At 34.0% G+C, this 21,144-nt stretch overlaps 1 protein-coding gene across 1 annotated transcript in view; it reads right to left on the reverse strand.

The window, feature by feature from the left end:
- GPR158 (G protein-coupled receptor 158) overlaps positions 1 to 21,144 on the reverse strand; it is a 403,983-nt gene that overhangs the window by 191,335 nt on the left and 191,504 nt on the right. The window contains exon 3 of the mRNA XM_032880798.1: positions 16,117 to 16,219. Within this exon, the coding sequence (XP_032736689.1) occupies positions 16,117 to 16,219 (103 nt within the window). The remainder of the gene's footprint in view (positions 1 to 16,116; positions 16,220 to 21,144) is intronic.

Here is a 21,144-nt window from a genome sequence, read left to right on the forward strand (position 1 = left end):
GCAAGAAAAATCTCAAATAAACAACTTAAACTTGTACCTAAAGAGACTAAAAGAGAATAACAAACAAAACCTAAAATTTTGCATAAAGGAAAAGAATAAAGACCAGAGGAGAAATAAAAACCGAAAAATCATAATAGAACCAATCAATGAAACCAGGAGCTGGTTCTTTGAAAACATCAATAAAATTGATAAACCTTTAGCTAGACTTATCAGGAAAAAAAGAGAAAGGACTCAAATAAATAAATAAATCACAAATAACAGAGGAGAAATAACCAATGCAATAAAAATACAATTATGAGTTAATATGAAAAACTATTTGTCAACAAATAGGACAATCTAGAAGAAATGGATAAAGTCCTAAAACATAAACTACCAAACTTTAAACAGGAAGAAATAGAAAAGTTGAACAGGCCAATAAACAGCAAAGAAATTGAATCAATAATCCAAAAAACTCCCAAAAAACAAAAGTCCAGGACCAGATGACATCACAGGTGAATTCTATCAAACATTTAAAAAAGAGTTAATACCTAATCTTCTCAAAATATTCCAAAAACAGAAAAGGAAGAAAACTTCCAAATTCTATGAGACCAGCATTATCCTGATACCAAAACCAGATAAAGACACCACTAAAGAAGAGAACTACAGGCTGATATCCCTGATGAGTACAGATGCAAAAATCCTTAATAAAATACTACCAAACTGAATTCAACCAAGCATTAAAAAAGAATCATTTACCATGATCATGTAAGATTTATTCCTGGCTTACAAGGGTGGCTCAATGTTACAAATCAATCAATGTGATATTTCATGTTAATAAGAAAAAGGATAAGAACCATATGATTGTTTCAGTAGATGCAGAAAAAGGCATTTGACAAAGTACAGCATCTGTTCATAAAAATCCTCAACAAAGTAAATTTCGGGGGAACATACCTCAAATTAATAAAGGCCACATATGAAAAACCTACAGCTAACATTATCCTTAATGCAGAAAAACTGAGAGCTTTTCCCCTAAGGTAAGGAACAAGACAGAGATGTCCATTCTCACCAGTTTTATTCAACATAGTATTAGAAGTACTAGCCATAGCAATCAGACAACAAAAAAGAAATAAAAGACATCCAAATCAGCAAGGAAGAAATAAAATTTTCACTATCTGTAGATGACATCATATTCTATATAGGAAACCTGAAAGACTCCACAAAAGAATGGCTAGAACTAATGCACAAATTCAGTAGAGTCACAGTACAGAAATCTGTTGCATTCTATAAACCAATAATGAAGCAGGAGAAAGAAATTAAGAAAACAATCCCATTTACAATGGCACTAAAAATAGTAAGATACTTAGGAATAAACCTAACTAAAAGGCGAAAGTACTTGTACTGTGAACACTATAAAACTCTGATGAAAGAAACTGAAAATGACACAAAGAAATGGGAAGACATCCTGTTCTTATGGACTGGAAGAACAAATATTTTTAAAATGTCCATGCTAAACAAAGCAATCTACACATTTAATGTAATCCCATCAAAATCCAACAGCATTTTTCACAGAGCTAGAATATACAATCCTAAAATTTGTATGGAACCACAAAAGACCCCAAATAGCCAAAGCAATCTTGAACAAGAAAACCAAAGCTGGAGGCATCACAATTCTAAACTTCAAGTTATATTACAAATCAAAACTATATGGTATTGGCACAAAAATAGACACAGAGATCAATGAAAGAGAATGAAAACCCATAAATAAATCATCAACTACATGGTGAGTCTTTGACAAAGCAAGAAAAGAATATCCAATGGGAAAAGACAGTTTCTTCTACAATGTTGTTGGGAAACCTTGACAGCCACATGCAAAAGAATGAAACTGGACCACTTTCTTATAATATACACAAAAATAAATTCAAAATGGATGAAATACCTTAATGTGGGATAGGAAACCAAAAAAATACTAGAAGAGAACACAGGCAGTAACCTCTTTGACATCGACCATAGCAACTTCTTTCTAGATGTCTCCTGAAGCAAGGGAAACAAAAGCAAAAAAGCTTTTGCACAGTGGAAAAAAAAAACCACCAATCAATAAAACAAAAAAGACAACCTATAAAATGAGAAAAGATATTTGCAAATGACATATCCACTAAAGGGTTAAGATCCAAACTATATAAAGAACTTATAAAACTCAATGCCCAAAAACCATATAATCCCAATCTAAAAATGGCAAAAAAGATAAACAGACATTTCTCCAAGGAAGATATACAGATGGCCAACAGACACATGAAAAGATGCTCAACATCATGAATCATCAGGGAACAGCAAATCAAAATCATGAGGTATCACCTCACACCTGTGAAAATGGTTAACATCAACCACACAAGAACACAAGAAACCAGAGGTGTTGTTGAGGATGTGGGGAAGAAGGAACACTCCTTCAGTGTTGATAGGAATACAAACTGGCACAGCCACTCTGGAAAAACAGTATGGAGCTTCCTAAAAAAGCTAAAAATAGGGGTGCGTGGGTGGCCCAGCTAGTTAGCATCCAACTCTTGATTTGGGCTTAGGTAATAATCTCAGGATTGTGAGATCCAGCCCTGCACTGGGCTCCACACTGGGCTTGGTGCCTACTTAAGATTCTCCCTCTCCTTCTCCTTATCCCCTCTCCCCTTCTAAAAAAAAATAAGTTAAAAATAGAACTACCCTATTGTAATGCAACAATTGCACTACTAGGTATTTACCCAAAGAATACAAAAACATAATTCAAAGGGATACATGCACCCTGGTGTTTATACCAGCATTATTTACAATAGCCAAATTATGGAAACAGCCCAATTGTCCATGGAAGATTTGAGAATATATTTATATATATAATGAAATATTACTCAGCCAAGAAAAAGAATAAACTCGTGCCATTTGCAATGATATGGATGGAACTAGAGAGTATAATGTTAAGTGAAATAAGTCAGTCAGCAAATAACAAATACCATTTGATTTCACTTGTATGTGGGATTTAAGAAACAAAACAAATGAACAAAGGGAAACAGAGAGACAGAAAGATAAACCAAGAGACGGACTCTTAATTATAGAGAACAAACTGATGGCTACTAGAAGGGAGGTGCATACATGATGGGTTAAATAGGTGATGGGGATTAAGGAGGGCACTTGTGATGGGCACAGGGTGATGTATGGAAGGTTTAATTACTATATTGTACACCTGAAACTAACACTGTATGTTAACCAACTGATAGAACTTAAAAAAACATTTTTTTCTGAAATTTATTGTGTGTATTAAACTTATATAATTAACAAAAATTAGCCTCTCTTTCATTCTTCTTTCTCTTACCAGAAAAGTTCATTCCTAAATGAGACTTAGACACCATTTCTGTATTATGATAGAGATACATTTCTTTCACTAGTCCAATTTCATTGCTCGTCTGTATTTCCTAATTATGGTCCTCTCCACATTGGTATATTTTGTTATTCACATAAATGAAGGTTCTTTCATAGTGATTGTAATGTCCCCCAATTCTGATTTACTGGGGAGACTGAGTGACTACTGAAACCTACTGAATACAACGTCGCGCTGAGGAACACAATCATCTCAGACAGTCCTGTTGAACAGCCCATTACTGCTGTCCAAAGCCGGACTTAAACTTATCTACTCTCCCCCATTATTCTCTTCACCAACCTATTATCCAAATCTACACCAACACAGAGGACTTTTCATGCCTATTGCACTCTGTCTCTGTTCACTTCTCTTCCTGATGTTCCAAGTCCTTGTGGCTATCTTTATCTGCCTGTGTTCTTCTACTCTGCCTGTGGCTAAAGTTCTTCAGATGTATATGCTGTACCCAAAGAAGCTGTGAGCACAATAGGAATAGGAAAATGGTTTTCTATTTTCCAACCTAGATTAATATTACAAAATATCCAATATACTGGGCCATAAAATACAATCATGAGTGCACGACATACAACAGAAGTTCATACACTGCATTATCTTCCCCAGATAAGGCTGAAATAACAGTTACAGGTATTATGTCTACTAACATAGTAACAGCTAGATATAATGTTGGAAACTGACAAGTCCAAACCATTCTATATTTCTTCATATAGGTAATACTAAATTATGTGGGTTAGATGAATGCTTCAATATTTGTGGATAAAGGCAATTTGTTAGAAAATAAATTATGATCACATTTTATTCTTTGTTCTCAGAAGTATCAGAAGATCAACCCACAAATGTTGTTGAGTGCTCTCATGAGAAATTTCCTCTTTAATAAGTGCCTTAGCTTTATTTGAATAATCATGAGGTTCTGTAAGGGACACAAAGTGGTATAACGGAAAGAAAGAAAAACCACAAGTCAGAGACCTGGTTTCTAAAGCTCAAAAAAACTAAAATTACAGATAGAGCCTTCTAAATGCAGTATTTCCTACAGGATTCAAAGCATGATTAAATAATCTTCTGGTTCCAGAAACATTTCATCAATTTATGCTGAAGTTCTCTATCCAGGACAAGGGAATATATGCAGCTGGTAGAAATCATAATTAAATAATAACAATGGGCTTTTTGTTAATATACTGAATGGTACCTTAATTTACGATGGCTTGAAAACTTAAGTTCCTAGAGGACCGGGGCCATGATTTATATATCTTTTTATGCACTCAGTGCATAAACACGGTATTTTATATGCATTGAATACTCAAATAATTGCTAATGATGAAAGAGCTCTTCCAAGAAAATAACTGTAATACAAATGTATAGTTGAAAATATTCAACCCAACAAATCTTCAGGCTCTCAAATCATTTACACTTAAGAATTCATTCAAAATGGTATTTTTCAAGATGCTAGACACAAATTAGAAAAATATGTTAGGAATAGGAGTTATTACAGATGTCTTTGGAACCTATGGGAAAGTGTGTTTAGAAATCATCTTGGAGGATAATTTGATTTGGGAATCTCAGTTCTGAGCAACTTAAAAACATCCTCCATGCACAGAATCCCAGTATGCTTTGCTAAAGTTTAAAAATGAAGATAATACTTAGAACTTTCAGATAAAACAAATGCTTCCTGAAGACAAATGACAATTATGAAGAGCTCTGAGCTTTGGCAATCGATAGCAGCTTTTCAGCTCATTATATGGATGATCAAGTATGCTGCCTTGAGCAAAAATATAAAAAAGGACATTGGGAGAAGGTTATAGTAGCACCACAGAATATCTGAAGCATCAAATATTCACCTGTAAATATGAGCCTGTCGAGATAAATTGTGAAATTTGTGAACAAGATATTAACCTTTTTTCTAACTTTAACTTTACTACACTGACCTCAAAACCTTGGGTTTTTTTTTTATTTAAGTATAGTTTTATATTTATATAAGCTAGTAAAAAATAGAAACTTTAGGATGGGTAAATAAACCACAGTACATTACTCAATGGAATTCTATGGAGCTATTAAAATTATGTTCAAGAAGACTATGTATTATGTATTAAAGACTATGTATTATGTATTAAGACTATGTATTATGTATATGACTATGTATTAAAATGAATGTAATACCAAGTTTTCAGAAAGATCATATATACATATATTTTATAAAAACCATAAATTAAAGGAATTAAAATTATCAACAGATTTCAAAAGACTTTCAAAATACACTCCAAAATTTCTTTAATGAACATATAATATTTTTACAATAAAAACATAAATATTTTAAAACTATGATCCTTTAGATAACAGTGAATAACAAAGTGACTTTTTGCTCCAAATCCCAAAGACTTAATTAACCCACCAATGCTACAAGTGTTGAAAAGTTTTAGACCTCTGAATGAAAACATAATGTTCTAAAAATTAGATTTTTTAGCTTTTAATTTTGATATAATTTGACATGTACAGGAAAGATGCAAGAATGATACAAATAAATTCTGTATATATACACTAAAAATGTGGTATATATACACAATAGAATGTTACTCAGACACAAGAAAGGAGAATATCCTGACATTTCTGACACCATAGATGGATTATTCTATAAGAGATAAATCAGAGAAAGAGAAGCCCTATATGAAATCACTTGTATGTAGAATCCAAAAAAATTCAAAACCTTAAAAAACAGAGATCAAATTGGCAGTTACCAGGAGATAACAGTGAGGAGGATAAGACTGTTGGTGTTTAAGGTTACAAACTTGTAATGAGTAGTATATAAGCTGTAGAGATCCAATACACAGTACAATGAATACAGACAATAATATTGTACTGTAATGATGTAATGTAACAACATTGCCTCCATGGAAATCATATTAAAATAAAGAAATACATTAGAGTAATATGCTACAGATACCTTAAATTTCAAACATAACAAAAATGGAAAAAAAATTCCATATAGTCTTTACTCAGACCCACTATTTACATTTGACAGCATTTACCTTACCATTCATAGTCCCTGGGCAGATTGATAGATGTTTATAGATTTATATGTATACTACTTTTTCTGAGCCATTTAAGAGTAAGTTAGAGATACTGCGTCCCTTTTCTCATAAATACTTCAGTTTGTACATCCTAAGAAAAGAGCATTCTCATGCAAAACCACAGTATAATAATCAAAATTGGGAGATTTAATACTGATATAATATTTTTTACAAATAGTCTATATTAAAATTCCATTAATTCTCAGTTATGTCTTTGTAGCTATTTTCATCCAACTAGGATGAATCTAGATGATGTATTGCATTTAGGTGCCATGTCTCTAGTCTCTGATTTGGAACATTATTAATGAAGAACACTACATCAAAAACTAGTGAGGTAATACATGTTGGCTAAGTGAACATAATAAAAAAAAAAAAAGAAAGAAATACTGATAAGAAAATCTCATTCCAGAAAATTAAGTCTGAACTTCCAGAAATGAAAAAAAAAGTTTTCTAGTCATCCAAAAAACTCTGATCAGTTGCAAGTTTTGATGTTTCATAACATTTTTGTTTTATTAAGTATGAATCAGTAAAATTTTAAGATTGTTATCACAAAGCGAATATATAGCTATGAAAAATAATATATAGTAGATATATATAATATTAAATCCTGTACCTGTATGTTATTGTTGACTACATTATTTTACATTGAATAATAAAGGGTAATACTTTCTATCATTAAACTAGAAAGTAGAGATAATTCCATAATGAGTACTTCATTTTTATGCTGTTCTTTTAAACTTTGTACTGCCCTTTGATATTCTAATATTAGAACAGTTAGCAGTATTAACAATGATTTTCTAAAAATTTTGCTCTATTTGCAGATTTTTACAAAAAAATCTATTGAAATAAGCTAGACAATTCAAAATAACAAAAAAAACAGAGACAGAGTTTTCAGTAATTTTCTAGTTATCACTTTATTAAATATCAATTTCAGATAATCGTGCTGTTATTCCTACAGCAATACCAATTTCCACGAGGAAGTTCAGGAAAGATTAAACTGCATTATTAAAAATAAAAGTTGTCCTTACAAATAATGTTACAAATAATGTAGTAACTTAAACATTCTCCTTCAACAAGGCAATATTGTCATGAGACTTGCGAATTAAATTAGTAGATAACATTAGAAAACTTACGTGGCAAAGTTCTACTTGAATGCCTTCTTCCAAAACAAAAATTACATCGGGTATCCATTGACAAATTTTGTCATCTACCATAAAAACCCAAGTGGTAAATTTGGTTATTGCTGATGAAATACTAAAACTTTTCAAAAAATTTTCTTAAAGTATCAGTTTTTTGGTTTGGTTTTCTGAAGATTCAACTAATGAACAAATTAAAAGGACAGTTTTCTTCTGCTCCTCTTTTTTTAAAAATAAAAAATATATAACTTTCTTAATCTCTTAGATTGATATTTCCTTGGAATAGAAGTATCAACCTGATAGACCAAAATGTACTCGCATTTTTATGACTTGTGATACCTGCTGTCAAAATGTACCACAGAAAGTTTTCTTTCTATGTTTTATGGAAGAAAAGTACTGAGTTTCTGATTCAGAATAGAATGAGTTGAAGTGGATTGAAGTAGAAGTTATGTATTTCAGGTCTTCATAGTACAAACATCAGATGGAAATATTAAATGTTTTGCTGAGTAAGATTCTTAAGTGCCAGAAGTATAAAACTGTTTTCACAAGAGCAAAAAGGTAATATTTGAATATTTGAATATGGAGAGGAAGCATGACTACATTTTAAGGCTCGTTAAATCTTAAAAGCTCTTACATTTGATCTGATTTACTAATACTGAACAGTGAGTTTATTTTACTCAAGACTGCCTTCATTTGTTGTTTGTGGGTATTTACAATAATGTTCTGGGAAGAGGTGGGTCTGTCCTGGAAGCTTAGACACTTTTTTTCTGTACTGCTTAAAAGAATGTCTGGGACAGTCAGTGCTCAATCATATTTTTGGCGCATGGATTTTTCGAACATAAGTCAATCGGCAGACCAATCAGAGGTCCCTTCTTGGAGGTACTGTAGCTCTCAGTGATAGGAACTGACTCTGGCAGAGAAAGATAGAGTCTGGACCTTTGCAAGACTAGCCCACGTGCCCATATGCCATGAATCCCTCCTCCTTCCATTCTACAGACATGTGAGAAAAAGATGAATCACAATGAACGTAATTCAGCTCAAAGTAACAAAATCATGTCAGACAATGAGAGTTCAACATTAGCTCTATGGACAAATAATGGTACCAATAACCTAATGAAATCCACATGAGGTTAAACATCTCCTTTCTTTCCATATACGTATTTGCTTTCTCATTAGAACCAAGGGCGGGGGAAGAACTAGAGGGAACATACTCATCCATCAAGGTTTGGACTTAAGATGCTACAATTAGTTAAACACGGGAAGATATATTTGTTATTTGTTATTTGATGGTTTAGGATGATAAAGTAATCTGCCTCTAGTCTTCAGGTTGTTAAAATCACATCCAAAAATTAAGTGGAAAAAGCTACAGGTACATGAGTAACCAACATTCAGGAGATTTCTGTGTATATTTGGTTCAATATGCATAATATCCACATGGAGAGAAGAGTTAGCTGAATATGCGTATACTTAAGACTGCTATCCAAAATGATTCCTCTTGTTAGGACATGAATGTATATTTGCATATCCTAAAATCAGTATTAGCTAATATCATATACTTGCATCACAAATGGATAGTTGTGAAAATAAGTTCCAAATGAGGCCCAGTACAAGCATTTTATTTTATTTTATTTTATTTTTAAGAATTTATTTATTTATTTGACAGAGAGAGATCACAAATAGGCAGAGAGGCAGGCAGAGAGAGAGAGAGAGAGAGAGAGAGAAGAGGAAGCAGGCTCCCCACTGAGCAGAGAGCCCATTGTGGGACTTGATCCCAGGACCCTGAGATCATAACCTGAACCGAAGGCAGAGGCTTAACCCACTGAGCCAGCTAGACGTCCTGCCCAGTACAAGCATTTTAAAATTTGTATTTCCTCACCATGAATATAGTCAGATTTCAAGTTTTTCCCTACCTTTCTATATGCTTACTTATATATTTTATATTCATTTTTCTATTGTCTCTGACATTTTTGTATTCTTCTTTGGACAAAAATACCATTTTAGATCTTAAAAAGATTCTGATATGACTTATAAAATTATTAGGCCCAAATGGATTTTTTTGTCGGTAGGCACTTTATTCATTCAATCCCTACAACATCCAATTCACAAATACTATAAACAAAAGGATTAAATTCTCCATATTCACATTAATATAACAATCACCATCATTTTAGCGATATAGTATGTTGTCTCATTTACTCCTTCCTCACAACAGGTAAGGAATAGATCCCACTATTCCTGCTTTATGAATATGGAAAAAGAATCTCAGAATGTATGAGAAAATTTCCCAAGTCTCCTGCTACTAAAAGGACACAAGATTAAAACCAAAGTACATTTGACGCAAAGGTCCAGATCTGTTGTGAGTCAATTATTTGGAATTGTTAACAATTTCCTCTAGAGAAAGCACTGTGGCCTACTGTGAACATTGGAAAGAATGTTGGGTAGGAAGCAAGCTGAGTGTACTAGTTTTCTATTGTTGCTATAAGAAATTACCACAAACCCAGTGTCTTAAAAATAAGAAAACAATTCCCACAAATTTATATTGCTCCTTAAATGAAACATAATATAGTTATATTCATTCTTACACTTCTATAGGTCAGAAGTCTGATGTGGGTCTCACTTGGCTCAAATCAAGATGTCAGCAGGGCTATATTTTTTTTTCTAGAAAATCTAGAGAAGGTTTCATTTCCTCGCCTTTTCCAGCTTCCTAAGACCACCTACATTCCTTCGCTGGGTTTTTACCTCCATCTTCAAAGCCCACATGTAGCATTTCTCTGACCATTCCTGTGCCCTCACAGGAATGGTCTCTCTTGACACCTGTAGTCTCTTGACTATAGACAGGAAAGTTTCCTGCTATTATTGGGACTTAGAATGGTTCCAATAATCAAGGAGAACCTTCTCATCTCAAGGTCTGTAACTTAATCACATCAGCAAAGTCCCTTTTTGCCATGTGAGGTAATACAGTCACAGATTGTGAAAAATGGGAACACGCCAATCTTTGGGGGGTGGGAACAGACATCATTCTGCCTATTACAATGAGCTCATATGCGAATGACTGACAGTCAAATTTCCCTGCCAGAGGTTTTTTAAAAAATATTTTGGTGAAGATGATTACTTACAACAGTGAAGCTCAAGTTAGCAGTCCAATAAAGTAAAATAATATAACTAAATAAAAGTAGTAGTAAAAACATTTTTTAATCTAATGAAGTAAATTTTTTGGGTAGTAGGAAGAAGAAAGATTTTTGGATGATTGAAAATTATATATGAGAGAGGTGCCCATTTTAAAGATTAAAAGAAAAAAATCTGGGACATGGGAATATGATCCTCTGCTGGGAAGTGGAGCACAGACTAGATGAAAGGAAGAAAAATGGGGAAATACTTGGGGAAAGAGGGAAATGGAATAGATATAAACTTCCAAATATAATCATCAGAACAACAACATTTTTGAGCATTTGATATGTGTCAATTGCCATGATTAGAACTTTGAATTTATTATTTAATCCCTATAACAATTTTATAAAGCAGGTAATATTATCCTGATTTTACATATGTCATAAATGTAGGTTAGGGAAATTAAAGAATATAGCACAGTGCAAGAAAGTAGTAGAGCCAGGATTCAAACCCAACTTAAACTTGTTCCAAAGAATATGTTCTTTTTTTTTTTTTTAAGATTTTATCTATTTATTTGACAGACAGAGATCACAAGTAGGCAGAGAGGCAGGCAAAGAAAGAGGAGAAGCAGGCTCCCTGCTGAGCAGAGAGCCCGATTTGGGGCTCGATTCCAGGACTCTGGGATCATGACCTGAGCCAAAGGCAAAGGCTTTAACCCACTGAGCCACCCAGGCGCCTATGTTCTTAATTACTGTGCTTAACTGTGATAGAAATTCAACTCTGGTAGAAATTAAACAACCAGGGAAGTCCAACATGGTATGGAGTATGTGCCAACATTTGGAAAGAACATAACCAATGACTGACAGATTAAATGAGATAGTTGAGAGTCCAAGAATGTGGACAGCTCTGGAAACCCTCCCACCGGCAACTCACCCCATCTTCCAGACACATTGAGTGACAACTTCATTCACTATGAGCAGGACTAACGAAGGAAGACATGAAAACTGAAAACTAGGCAAATGAAGGAGGCAAAAACAAAAGCACAGCTAGATGAGTAATTGCGCTACTACAACTGGAAAAAAACTGATCAGGACTAATTGTAATACAGCAAAGTGAATCAGATCCCAAGGCTGAAGTCGGACCAACAGCAAAAGTGGTAATGCTGATAATCAGACTGTGATGTTCGCGCTCTCTTAACATGTTCTAAATTTGGGGTTGGTACCTAGTCTGCAGAAAGCCAAGTATCTCCAGCCCACCGGCCATGAAAAAGGGGGATAAACTTATTCCAGAAAGGTTAGCCTTGCTTAACAATTTGCTTAGAGTTCAGCATCCCTATATTGTACCTGCTTTCAAAGAGCTTCTTTTTCTTTTTCCCCAAGATAATACCTTTTTAAAATCTCTACATTCTTGTCTTCTGCCTTCTCCCATCATTAGCACCAGAGTTGCCAAAACAAGGACTGTTTTGGTCCCTGTTTGGGTCATTTGTAATTAGGTTTTTTTGGAAAGGTACACGAGCCAAAGTCAATCCAAAAGACAAGAGGAGTAAGACTGAAAGGCTGGGAATGTATCTACCGAAAAGAGAAAAGAGGTTTCACTCAAGACAGAATTCATATTAAGATAGATGGATTTGAGAGACATGAGCATGTCATAAGCTTCTTTTTCATCAACCTGGAAGTGAACAGCCTGGATTTGAGGAGACAGTTAGACATCAGTACTTGGTTATTCTGAAATCCCGCTACCATCCAGATGTCAGATGCTATTAGTTCACATATGACCACCAGTTTCATGAGAGATGCCTAGAACACAGTCTCTGGGCTGTCAGCACAATTTAAAATCATGTCACTTAAACATAGCCTTGTTGGTCTTTACAAGCTCTTTGTTTACTGTGGGTCTTAGTCTGAATAAAGATTTTAAATCGCTTCATAGTTTAACAGGATTTTTAAGTCACATTTACATTTTCTCTAAGATGTCAGCACTGTATCTCAGCTCTTCTCTCCAAATGCAATAACATGACAATAACAGACATGGGGATTTCAGATTTTGTTTTAGATGTACAACTGTAAAGTAAGTGAGATACATTCTTTGCTGTTTTCTGTATCCTACTCTCTGGATCAGGCCATGAATTTCCTCCTGTTGCCTCTAGCTCCCAGGGATTTTTCCCCCTGCCCTTTGCAATGCAGCACTGGTTGTTATGCTTCTGCTGTCCCCATCCATGTCAAATTTACTCTCGAAAGTTCTAGTCTTAAAAAATCGGTCAATATGATAAAATGTGAGGTAAAGTGCTAATGACAAATGATGTTTAAGGATTGTCTCTACACACGTCACTGACGTTTATCACTCACTACACCTGCGAACACATGACATGCCATGGACTATGCTTGCAGGTTCACATATGTTATCTCATTATCTCCTATTGCATATCACACAAGAAGACCCCCAAAATGGCCGTCTTCAATGCCTTCTCTACCCTTCGTTCCAGACCTACACACAGTCATTCCTTAAGTCAAGGGTAGCGCCTTAAGAACATGAGAAAACAACTGTCAATACGAGCTGCCTGGATACTACGATTAAAAGACTGAATATATTAAAACACGGAGATAAGTAGTACCTGTTTTAATAATAACCAGGAATACAAAAAAAAAAAAATGTTTGGATAGTCCTCAGTTGATTACCCTGGTAAGTTAGAACCTGCATTCTTGGTCAGATCACTGTATTCTTTCTTTAGGGCAAGGAGTGAATAATAATAGATTTTCCTGCAACCGGACAAGGCCACCAGGAAAGACAGTTTTGGTCAAAGCACACTTTACTGACTTCAAATTATAACATGTAGCTAGCTTTCTGCTCTGTCATTGAGGAAGGTCAGGTCTGGTTAAGTATGTGCTGAGGTCAAAGCTGAATCACAGCTAATGTCTAAATATAGATCATCTTTTAAAAACTGTGGCCTCTTTTCCATGGCTTCAGTGTGTACAACACAGGAGTTAGGTTTTCACAGAGAAGCTGCCTTTTCTTAGGGAAAGTAGGTCCAGTGAAAAACGCTGGCTTTTAAAATAAGGAAGAAAGTAGGAGTGTGCAAATTAAATAAAGATAAGTTGTTAAAGGTTAACTAGTTTCTCCTGGTGGTGTTATAAGCAAATGGCATAGTCATTCTCTGGTTCTAAAATATTTAGATGTTTTATTTCAGTCACATAGTGGGAGCTGAGAACAAATGTGGGTAAACCAGATACAAAATACCTTCACAGAACATAAGCTAAAACCTATTCCCTTAATTCTTCAGTGTTGAATCATCTGTTATGTCTGGACCGTAAATGTGAAGAATGCCAAAGCAGCTCTGGTATTGCCATGGTTTGGTACACACAGATACCAGGAAAAGCGGATCTACCCTGAAAACAGGTTATTGTCCCTGTTGTTGTATTAGTTTCTATGGCTATATAACAAATTACTGGAAATCTGGGGACTTAAAGTACCTATTCATTATTCCCCAGCTTCTGTTGATCAGAAGTGTGGGCACCACATAACTGGGCTCTGTGCTCGGGGTCTCCCTGGACTGAAATCAAGGTTTTGGTCTGGCTGTATTCTCATCTGGAGCTGAGGATCCTCCTCCATGTCTAGTCAGGCTTTTAGAAAAATTGAACTGCTTGAAGTTGTAGAACTGAGGTCCACATTTTCTTGGTTGCTGCCCATGAGTTTCACTCTCAGCTCTTAGGGGCTGCACTCGGGATTTAGACACGTGGCCCTCTCACAACAAGGTAGTTTACTTCTTCAAGGCAGGCACTAGAATCTCTCTTCCGTTGGCTATGCTGGGAGGGAATCTTATTTAATGCAACGTAATCACATAGCTGACTACCAACACCTTTACAATATAATATAACTCCCCCCCAAATAATAATAATAATAATAACAACAACAACAATAATAATATAGCCTAAGCATGGAGTGACTACCTCTCTGTATTTCCAGATCCCACCCACACTTAAGAGAAAGTATTGGACAGAGCCTGTGGGAACAGAAGCTTGGAGGCCATCTTAGAATTATACCTGTAACTATTAATCAGAACAGGGGCTGAGTACTGAACTATACAATGGAGAAGAGAGCAAAATGTTACTCATCTCCAGAGCCTATATATTAAATGTAAACTGATTCAGTACCAAGAATAATGTTTTCCAGGAGAAAACAAAACAAAATGAAATCTACAAATGTCTACCAAAATTCCCAGAGGAAGAAATCAGTCTCAATCTCAAGGTACCCTTTGAATTATGCCCAATAGAAATGCAAATTCCTATTCAGACCAATAATAAGGCTTGCAAAGATCTGTGCTCTCTAAAAGATACCTGTACCTCAGTTTTAGTAACCCCAAACCCTAACTTCCTATGTAAATACCCTTTTTTATCACTACACTCCTTCTTTATGTCTAATAGCCAGCTACTAGCCAGTGTGGTAACACTGCATTCTCTAGAGATAAAGTAAAAAGTCAAAATTCAAATTATAACACCGACATTTTCTGGAGTAGGAACAAAATAGCAGATGACCAAGTTTTGATTTTGGAGTACACACCCTGTATAATCCCCTCCTCTAGAATGTCAGTGGACATGTAAATATGATGAGATAGTCTTTCTTTTCATTAGATTATCTTACCTAGCAAAATGATGGGTCACTCACTCATGATTATTTTATGTTATAAATGATTCAGTCTGAGCACAGTGAGAAAACTGTTTTGCAAGCCTTGAAGAGGGTGAGCTGCAATGTGGTAAGAAGAAGGTCACATGGACAGGCCTTAAGGAACTCTTAGGAGCTGAGAGTAAACCTAGGCTGACGAAAATCTAGCAAAAAAAAAAAAAAAAAAGTGGGGGGCCCTGCAAGATAGTGATCTGAATGGGCTTGGAAGAAGACCCTGGGCCTCGGATCAGATTACAACTCAGATGACACCTCAATTTTAGCCTGGTGATTCAGGTGGCTAAGCTAACCTCTGACTGGAAAGATAACCAATGAAAACTGTGTGGTAATAAATTTGTGTTCTTTAAACTGTTAACTCTGTGCCAGTTTATGCAGTATAGAAAACTAGTACATAAACAAATTAATAAATAAAGTAAACAAACTATCAAAATTGGGTTTAAGAACTTTCTATAGCAACAGCTCTCAACAACAGAATCCCAACTGATCTTACTGCATAATTATCATCATTTTCAGGAAATGTACTGAAAACTAAAACATACTTAAAATAAACACATTATTTTGTGGTACTCCAGGGCACAGTAGATGACAAACCCAAAACAAAAACTCATTAAGAGATGGAAGAATGTCAAACCAGTGGGGACTGAAACAAATAGCTCCAACAAGGGTAAAAGAAAATCTGAATAATTAATAATGGTGTGTATTATGTGCGGAGTACTCATATTTATGTGGAGAAACAAAGGACACTTACTCTGAAAGTTGTTCACTGAGAAGTCTTGAGGATGATAGAATCCTGCTTTGCAAATGCACTGATAGGCTCCAAGCACGAATCCTAAGCCTTTAATTGGCATACACTATGAAAAAGAAAAGACAGCGTAGAGTTGATCACAGTTTATTTCACAGTATAAAGACCCACAAATATACATCACTGCAAATGGTAACAGAACTATCACATTTTCCAGAAATAAAGTATCTCTTCTTTGAACTCTTATTTTAGATTTGTTTGTCAACAGACATTTTTTTAGAAACCACAAACTGAGTTTCCTTTCTAAATACACACCATTATGGCTGTAGGCACCCACAACTTTAACTCATTCGGTTGCCATAGGGAGTAAATTTTTAGGCATGGCTTTTGGATTTAATGCTCAGATATACTACTGCTTTAAGAGGTATTTCCAAAGCCTGTAAGAATGCTTAAGAAGGATTCCATGTAAAACATTTCTATCACAGCAAAGGGAGGTAGATAGGTGGGTAGGTAGATGGATAGAATTCAGGATGTGAAAATTGTTTCTATGAATTAAATATTTACCAAATTTTCATCCTTGGAATAAAAATAACATAAATTGGTAAAACAACAAAACAATTAAACTTTAAAGTGAAAATTTGCAAGAGAAAAATTAAGATAAAATAATGATCCCAAGGGCTCTTTACCTAAAATCTGTTTCATAGATAAGTGTTCTATATGTATATAAATTTTTAAAAAATGACCAGCTTTCTAAATATGTCACATCAATAGATATAATAGATATCTCCCAAAAGCTTAATCTTGGCTTCTTTCAAAGATATCACTTAAATCTCATCAAATTTGGCTTAACATACTTCACTTCTGCTACTTTTCATTATATAGCATGGAATAACTTCTACTAAAATACAAATAATACATCAATAAAATAGAAGTGTCTCAAGAATACAGTTAACACTGAAATTTCATTTCTGCTGTCTCTCTACCATGATGATAATCCTTTGACTTTTTGCCATTCTAATCAGTTAGAAAATCTTACAATCTAATGGATTTCAGTTACAAAATGTCTCCTTAATACAGAAGCCCTGAAGAGAAAACTTCAAATAATTCAAATAACTCAACAATCTAAGCTTAATGATTGGTATCAAGATCAATATTACATACTATGAAAACTCCAAGAAATAGAAAAGTATTTATATATAAGGTACCAAGAGCTAATACATGTTCTAAATTCATATGGATATAACAAAAAAGTGTTTAACAAAGTGGTTTCTAAGAGACCTCCTTGAATATTTTATTTCATTAATTTGGCAACCACCCCAGCCTTTTTTTTTTTTTTTACCCAACACACAATTTATATCAAACTATACCTTGCAATTAAAAACACAGTTCCTGACCCAGAGCAACATACAAGAAGAGATAAGTACCGATCAATTCAACTGAGTTGGCAAGTATTTATGAAATGCCTGCTGTGGGTTCAGAAAATTCCTATAGAACCTAAATGAATTAACATATTATTTATAAAAATCCAGTTATATAATAGGTCAGATGATATTTCTGAACTATGTAAATTAAAAACAATTGTAACACTTACTTTGCAAAAACACTAGTATTATGAATAGAGCATATTGTTTGTGGTCAGTCAGAAAATGGGACTTGAATTATGACTTTATCACTAACTAGTATGTGAACTTGGGATGTTCTCTTAACTTCTCTGAGCCTTAGTTTTTTAATTTATAAGACCAATAATACAGTCAAATTCATATACAGTTTTGAACAAGGCAGAAACACAGAGATGTTGTAATAGGTTAAACATGGGGTATAAGAGGAAGAGAAGAATATAGGGTGATTTTATTCTGTTTTTTTTTTGTCTGAGCAACCTTAAGACTGGAGATGCCACCATTGACATAGGGAAGTCTCCTGATGGAGAAGATTTGGAAGAAAGAGCAGAAGTTCAGTTTTGTAATTATTAAGTGTGAACTACCTATGTGAAATTTAACTGTAGATATCAAACAGGCAGGCTGATAAAGTTTTAGGGAGTTTAGGAGAGATATCTGGGCTGTATAATTTAGGACTGATTTGCACAAAGATGATAGGTAAAGCCATGAAATCAGGTAAGACTACATCACTAAGGGAGTGCCTACAGGCTGTAAAAGACAGAGGTCCAAAGTGATGAGACTCAAGACACTCTAGGGCTAAAAGATTAGGCAGAAAGGAAGCAACAAAGGATACTTAGAAGAGTAATTCAGTGTGGTATCATTATCTCATTAACTAGATTGTGATACTATGGACATAAAATGTGAAATTTCTTGTGAGTTACATTTAGTAAACATTCATAAAGCATAGATTTATCCAGGTAGACTAAGTCTTAGATGCTGTTAATACAATAGTATACTCTAAATATTCTGCCTCACTGGAATTTGGAGGTTAATGCTATTTCTTAAAACAGCATTAAATTCCCTGATAATATGACAGTATACAAAAGTAATGCAGTTGAAAATTTTAAATGTTTAAGGCAGATTGAAAGTTTATGGGAATAAGAATATCTCTTTACAAGCTAACTCTAAACTTGAGATAAAAATGAAGGTTAAAAAAAAGAAAACCTAGTTGATCAGATAAATATGACCAAATATAAAGTCCCTTGAGCATAAAGAAAAATCTTCCCAATTTTATTATGGATAACACAGAAATATGAATTATTAGTTACCTCAAATCCCTTGTTCTATTCTTAAATTAACTTATATTTTCAAAGAAAAGAAAAAAAATAGTTAACATCAATAAAAATATCATCCTGCTGCACTTCAAAATTGTGGGACCTGCATGTAACTCAATATACTATTGCTTATATAGGTTTGCCTAAGTATAAAAGTAATCTTGCTTATTTTTCTATTAATGATTATAAATTTGCAATCAAATTTCCATGCTTTCTTGCTCTATCTGCCATTACCATTCTGTAGCTACTCTAATTCTGCCACACCTCCCAAACTTATACATTTTCAAGATTAGGCAACTAGTTTAGTATTCAAACTAGTTTTTCAAAATCTACATTAAGTATGATGACTACTCAACTAATGTTCATCATATCTGGACTGAGGAGCTGTTTTCTATAATTTTTAAGATTTAGAATTTTTAAAAGATTCCCACGTAATACAGGGAAAAGTCTTCAGAAGTTAACTCTAATTTAAAGTTCATTTAAAATATTCACTTGAAATATTAATTTTAGATATTTAAGACATTCATTCATTTTAGATATTCAAGCCTAAGCCTTTCTGCTTTATCTTCATAGAAATCCAAGAAGCTAGAAATGGACAAAACAGTACTTCTTCCTCCATGGAGGTAGCTGTTCCATGATACCATTCTATAAACAGTAAGCTTCTTATATTAAGACTTATGGCATCCCTGTGAATGAAGTAGCTACTCACAAGACTGGATGCCCTCATCGATGAACCTATAATGCCAATACTTACTAAGCCAGCAGCAGAGATATAGCCAAGGAGAGCCTTGACAACCTACAGTCAGTTACATTCCTGGGAGTAATCCAGATCCAAATGGAAGGAGATAGAGGTCAAGAATTTAGAGAAAAATAGATTCCTAGAAATATACAGCCTATCAAGTATGAGTCATGAGGAAACAAAAATTCTGGACAGATTTATAACTAGTAAGAAGATTGAATAAAAAACATCCCAATGGAGAAAAAAGCCCAGAACCAGAAAGCATCAATGGACAATTCTACCAAACAGTCAAAGAAAAATTAACACTAAATTTTCCTCAAACTGTTCTAAAAATGTGAAATGAAAATACTTTCTAACTCATTTTGTGAAGCCAGCATTTTCCTGGTAGCAAAATCAGACAAAGATACTACAGGAAAAGAAAACCACAGACCAATGTTCCTGATTAATATTGATGTGAACATCTTCAACAAAATAATTGCAAACCAATTTCAACATATTCAAAGGACTATACACCATAACTAAGTGGGACTTATTCCTGGAATGCAACAATGATTCAATGTACAAATCATTCAATGCAATAATACACCATACTGACAAAATGAAGGACAAAAACTACATGATTACTTCAAGTAATTTAGAAAAAGCATTTGACAAAATTCAATACATTTTCACAGTAAAAACACTCAACAAACTATGTAAAAACACTCAACAAACTATGAATAGAGGGAAACTATCTCAACATAAGAAAGGCCATATTTGAAAAGCCTATACCTAACATTATGCCTAATGGTGAAATGCTGAAAGACATTCCTGTAAGATCAGAAATAAGACAAGGCCAGTGTCACTTCCATTCAGCATTATTGGAAGTCTTAGGCAAAGTAATTATGAAAAAAATAAATGGCATTCAAAAAAGAAAGAAAGAAGTACAATTATGTGTTTGCAGAATACATAATGTTACATGTAAAAAGCCGTAAAGATTTTGCCAATAAAAGAAAAAAAAAAACCTGTTAGAATTAATAATCATATTAAGCTAAGTTCTAGTACATAAAATCAACATACAAAAATTGGTAAGTTTCTATACACAAATAATCACAATCCAGAAAGGATATCTAAAAAAACAATCCCACTTATAATAGCTTCAAAAAGAATAAAATACTTAGGAATAAACTTAACCAAACTGAAAATTATAAAATGTTGCTGAAAAAATTAAAGATACAAACATGTAAACTGACAGTTATGTTTGTGGATTGGAAAACTTAACATTGCCAGAATTCCAATGCTACCCAATGCAATTGTTATTAAAATCCCAACAGCATTTTTGGCAGAAACAGAAAAACCATCCTAAAAATCGTATGTAATCTCTAGAACCCCAAATAGTCAAAGGAATCTTGGAAATGAAGAATTTGGAGGTCTCACACTTTCTAAGTTCAAAAATATTTACAAAGCTACAGTAATCAAAATAGTGTGGTACTGGCATGATGGCAGATGTATAGACCAATGGCAAAGAATAGAGGCCCCAGAAATAAACCTCATATATAATGATCAAATGACATTTGCAAGGATGCCAGTACCATGCAATGGGGAA

Source organism: Lontra canadensis, unplaced genomic scaffold (genome assembly GCF_010015895.1).
Source record: "Lontra canadensis isolate GAN:19392208 unplaced genomic scaffold, GSC_riverotter_1.0 scaffold72, whole genome shotgun sequence".
Lineage (NCBI taxonomy): Eukaryota > Metazoa > Chordata > Mammalia > Carnivora > Mustelidae > Lontra > Lontra canadensis.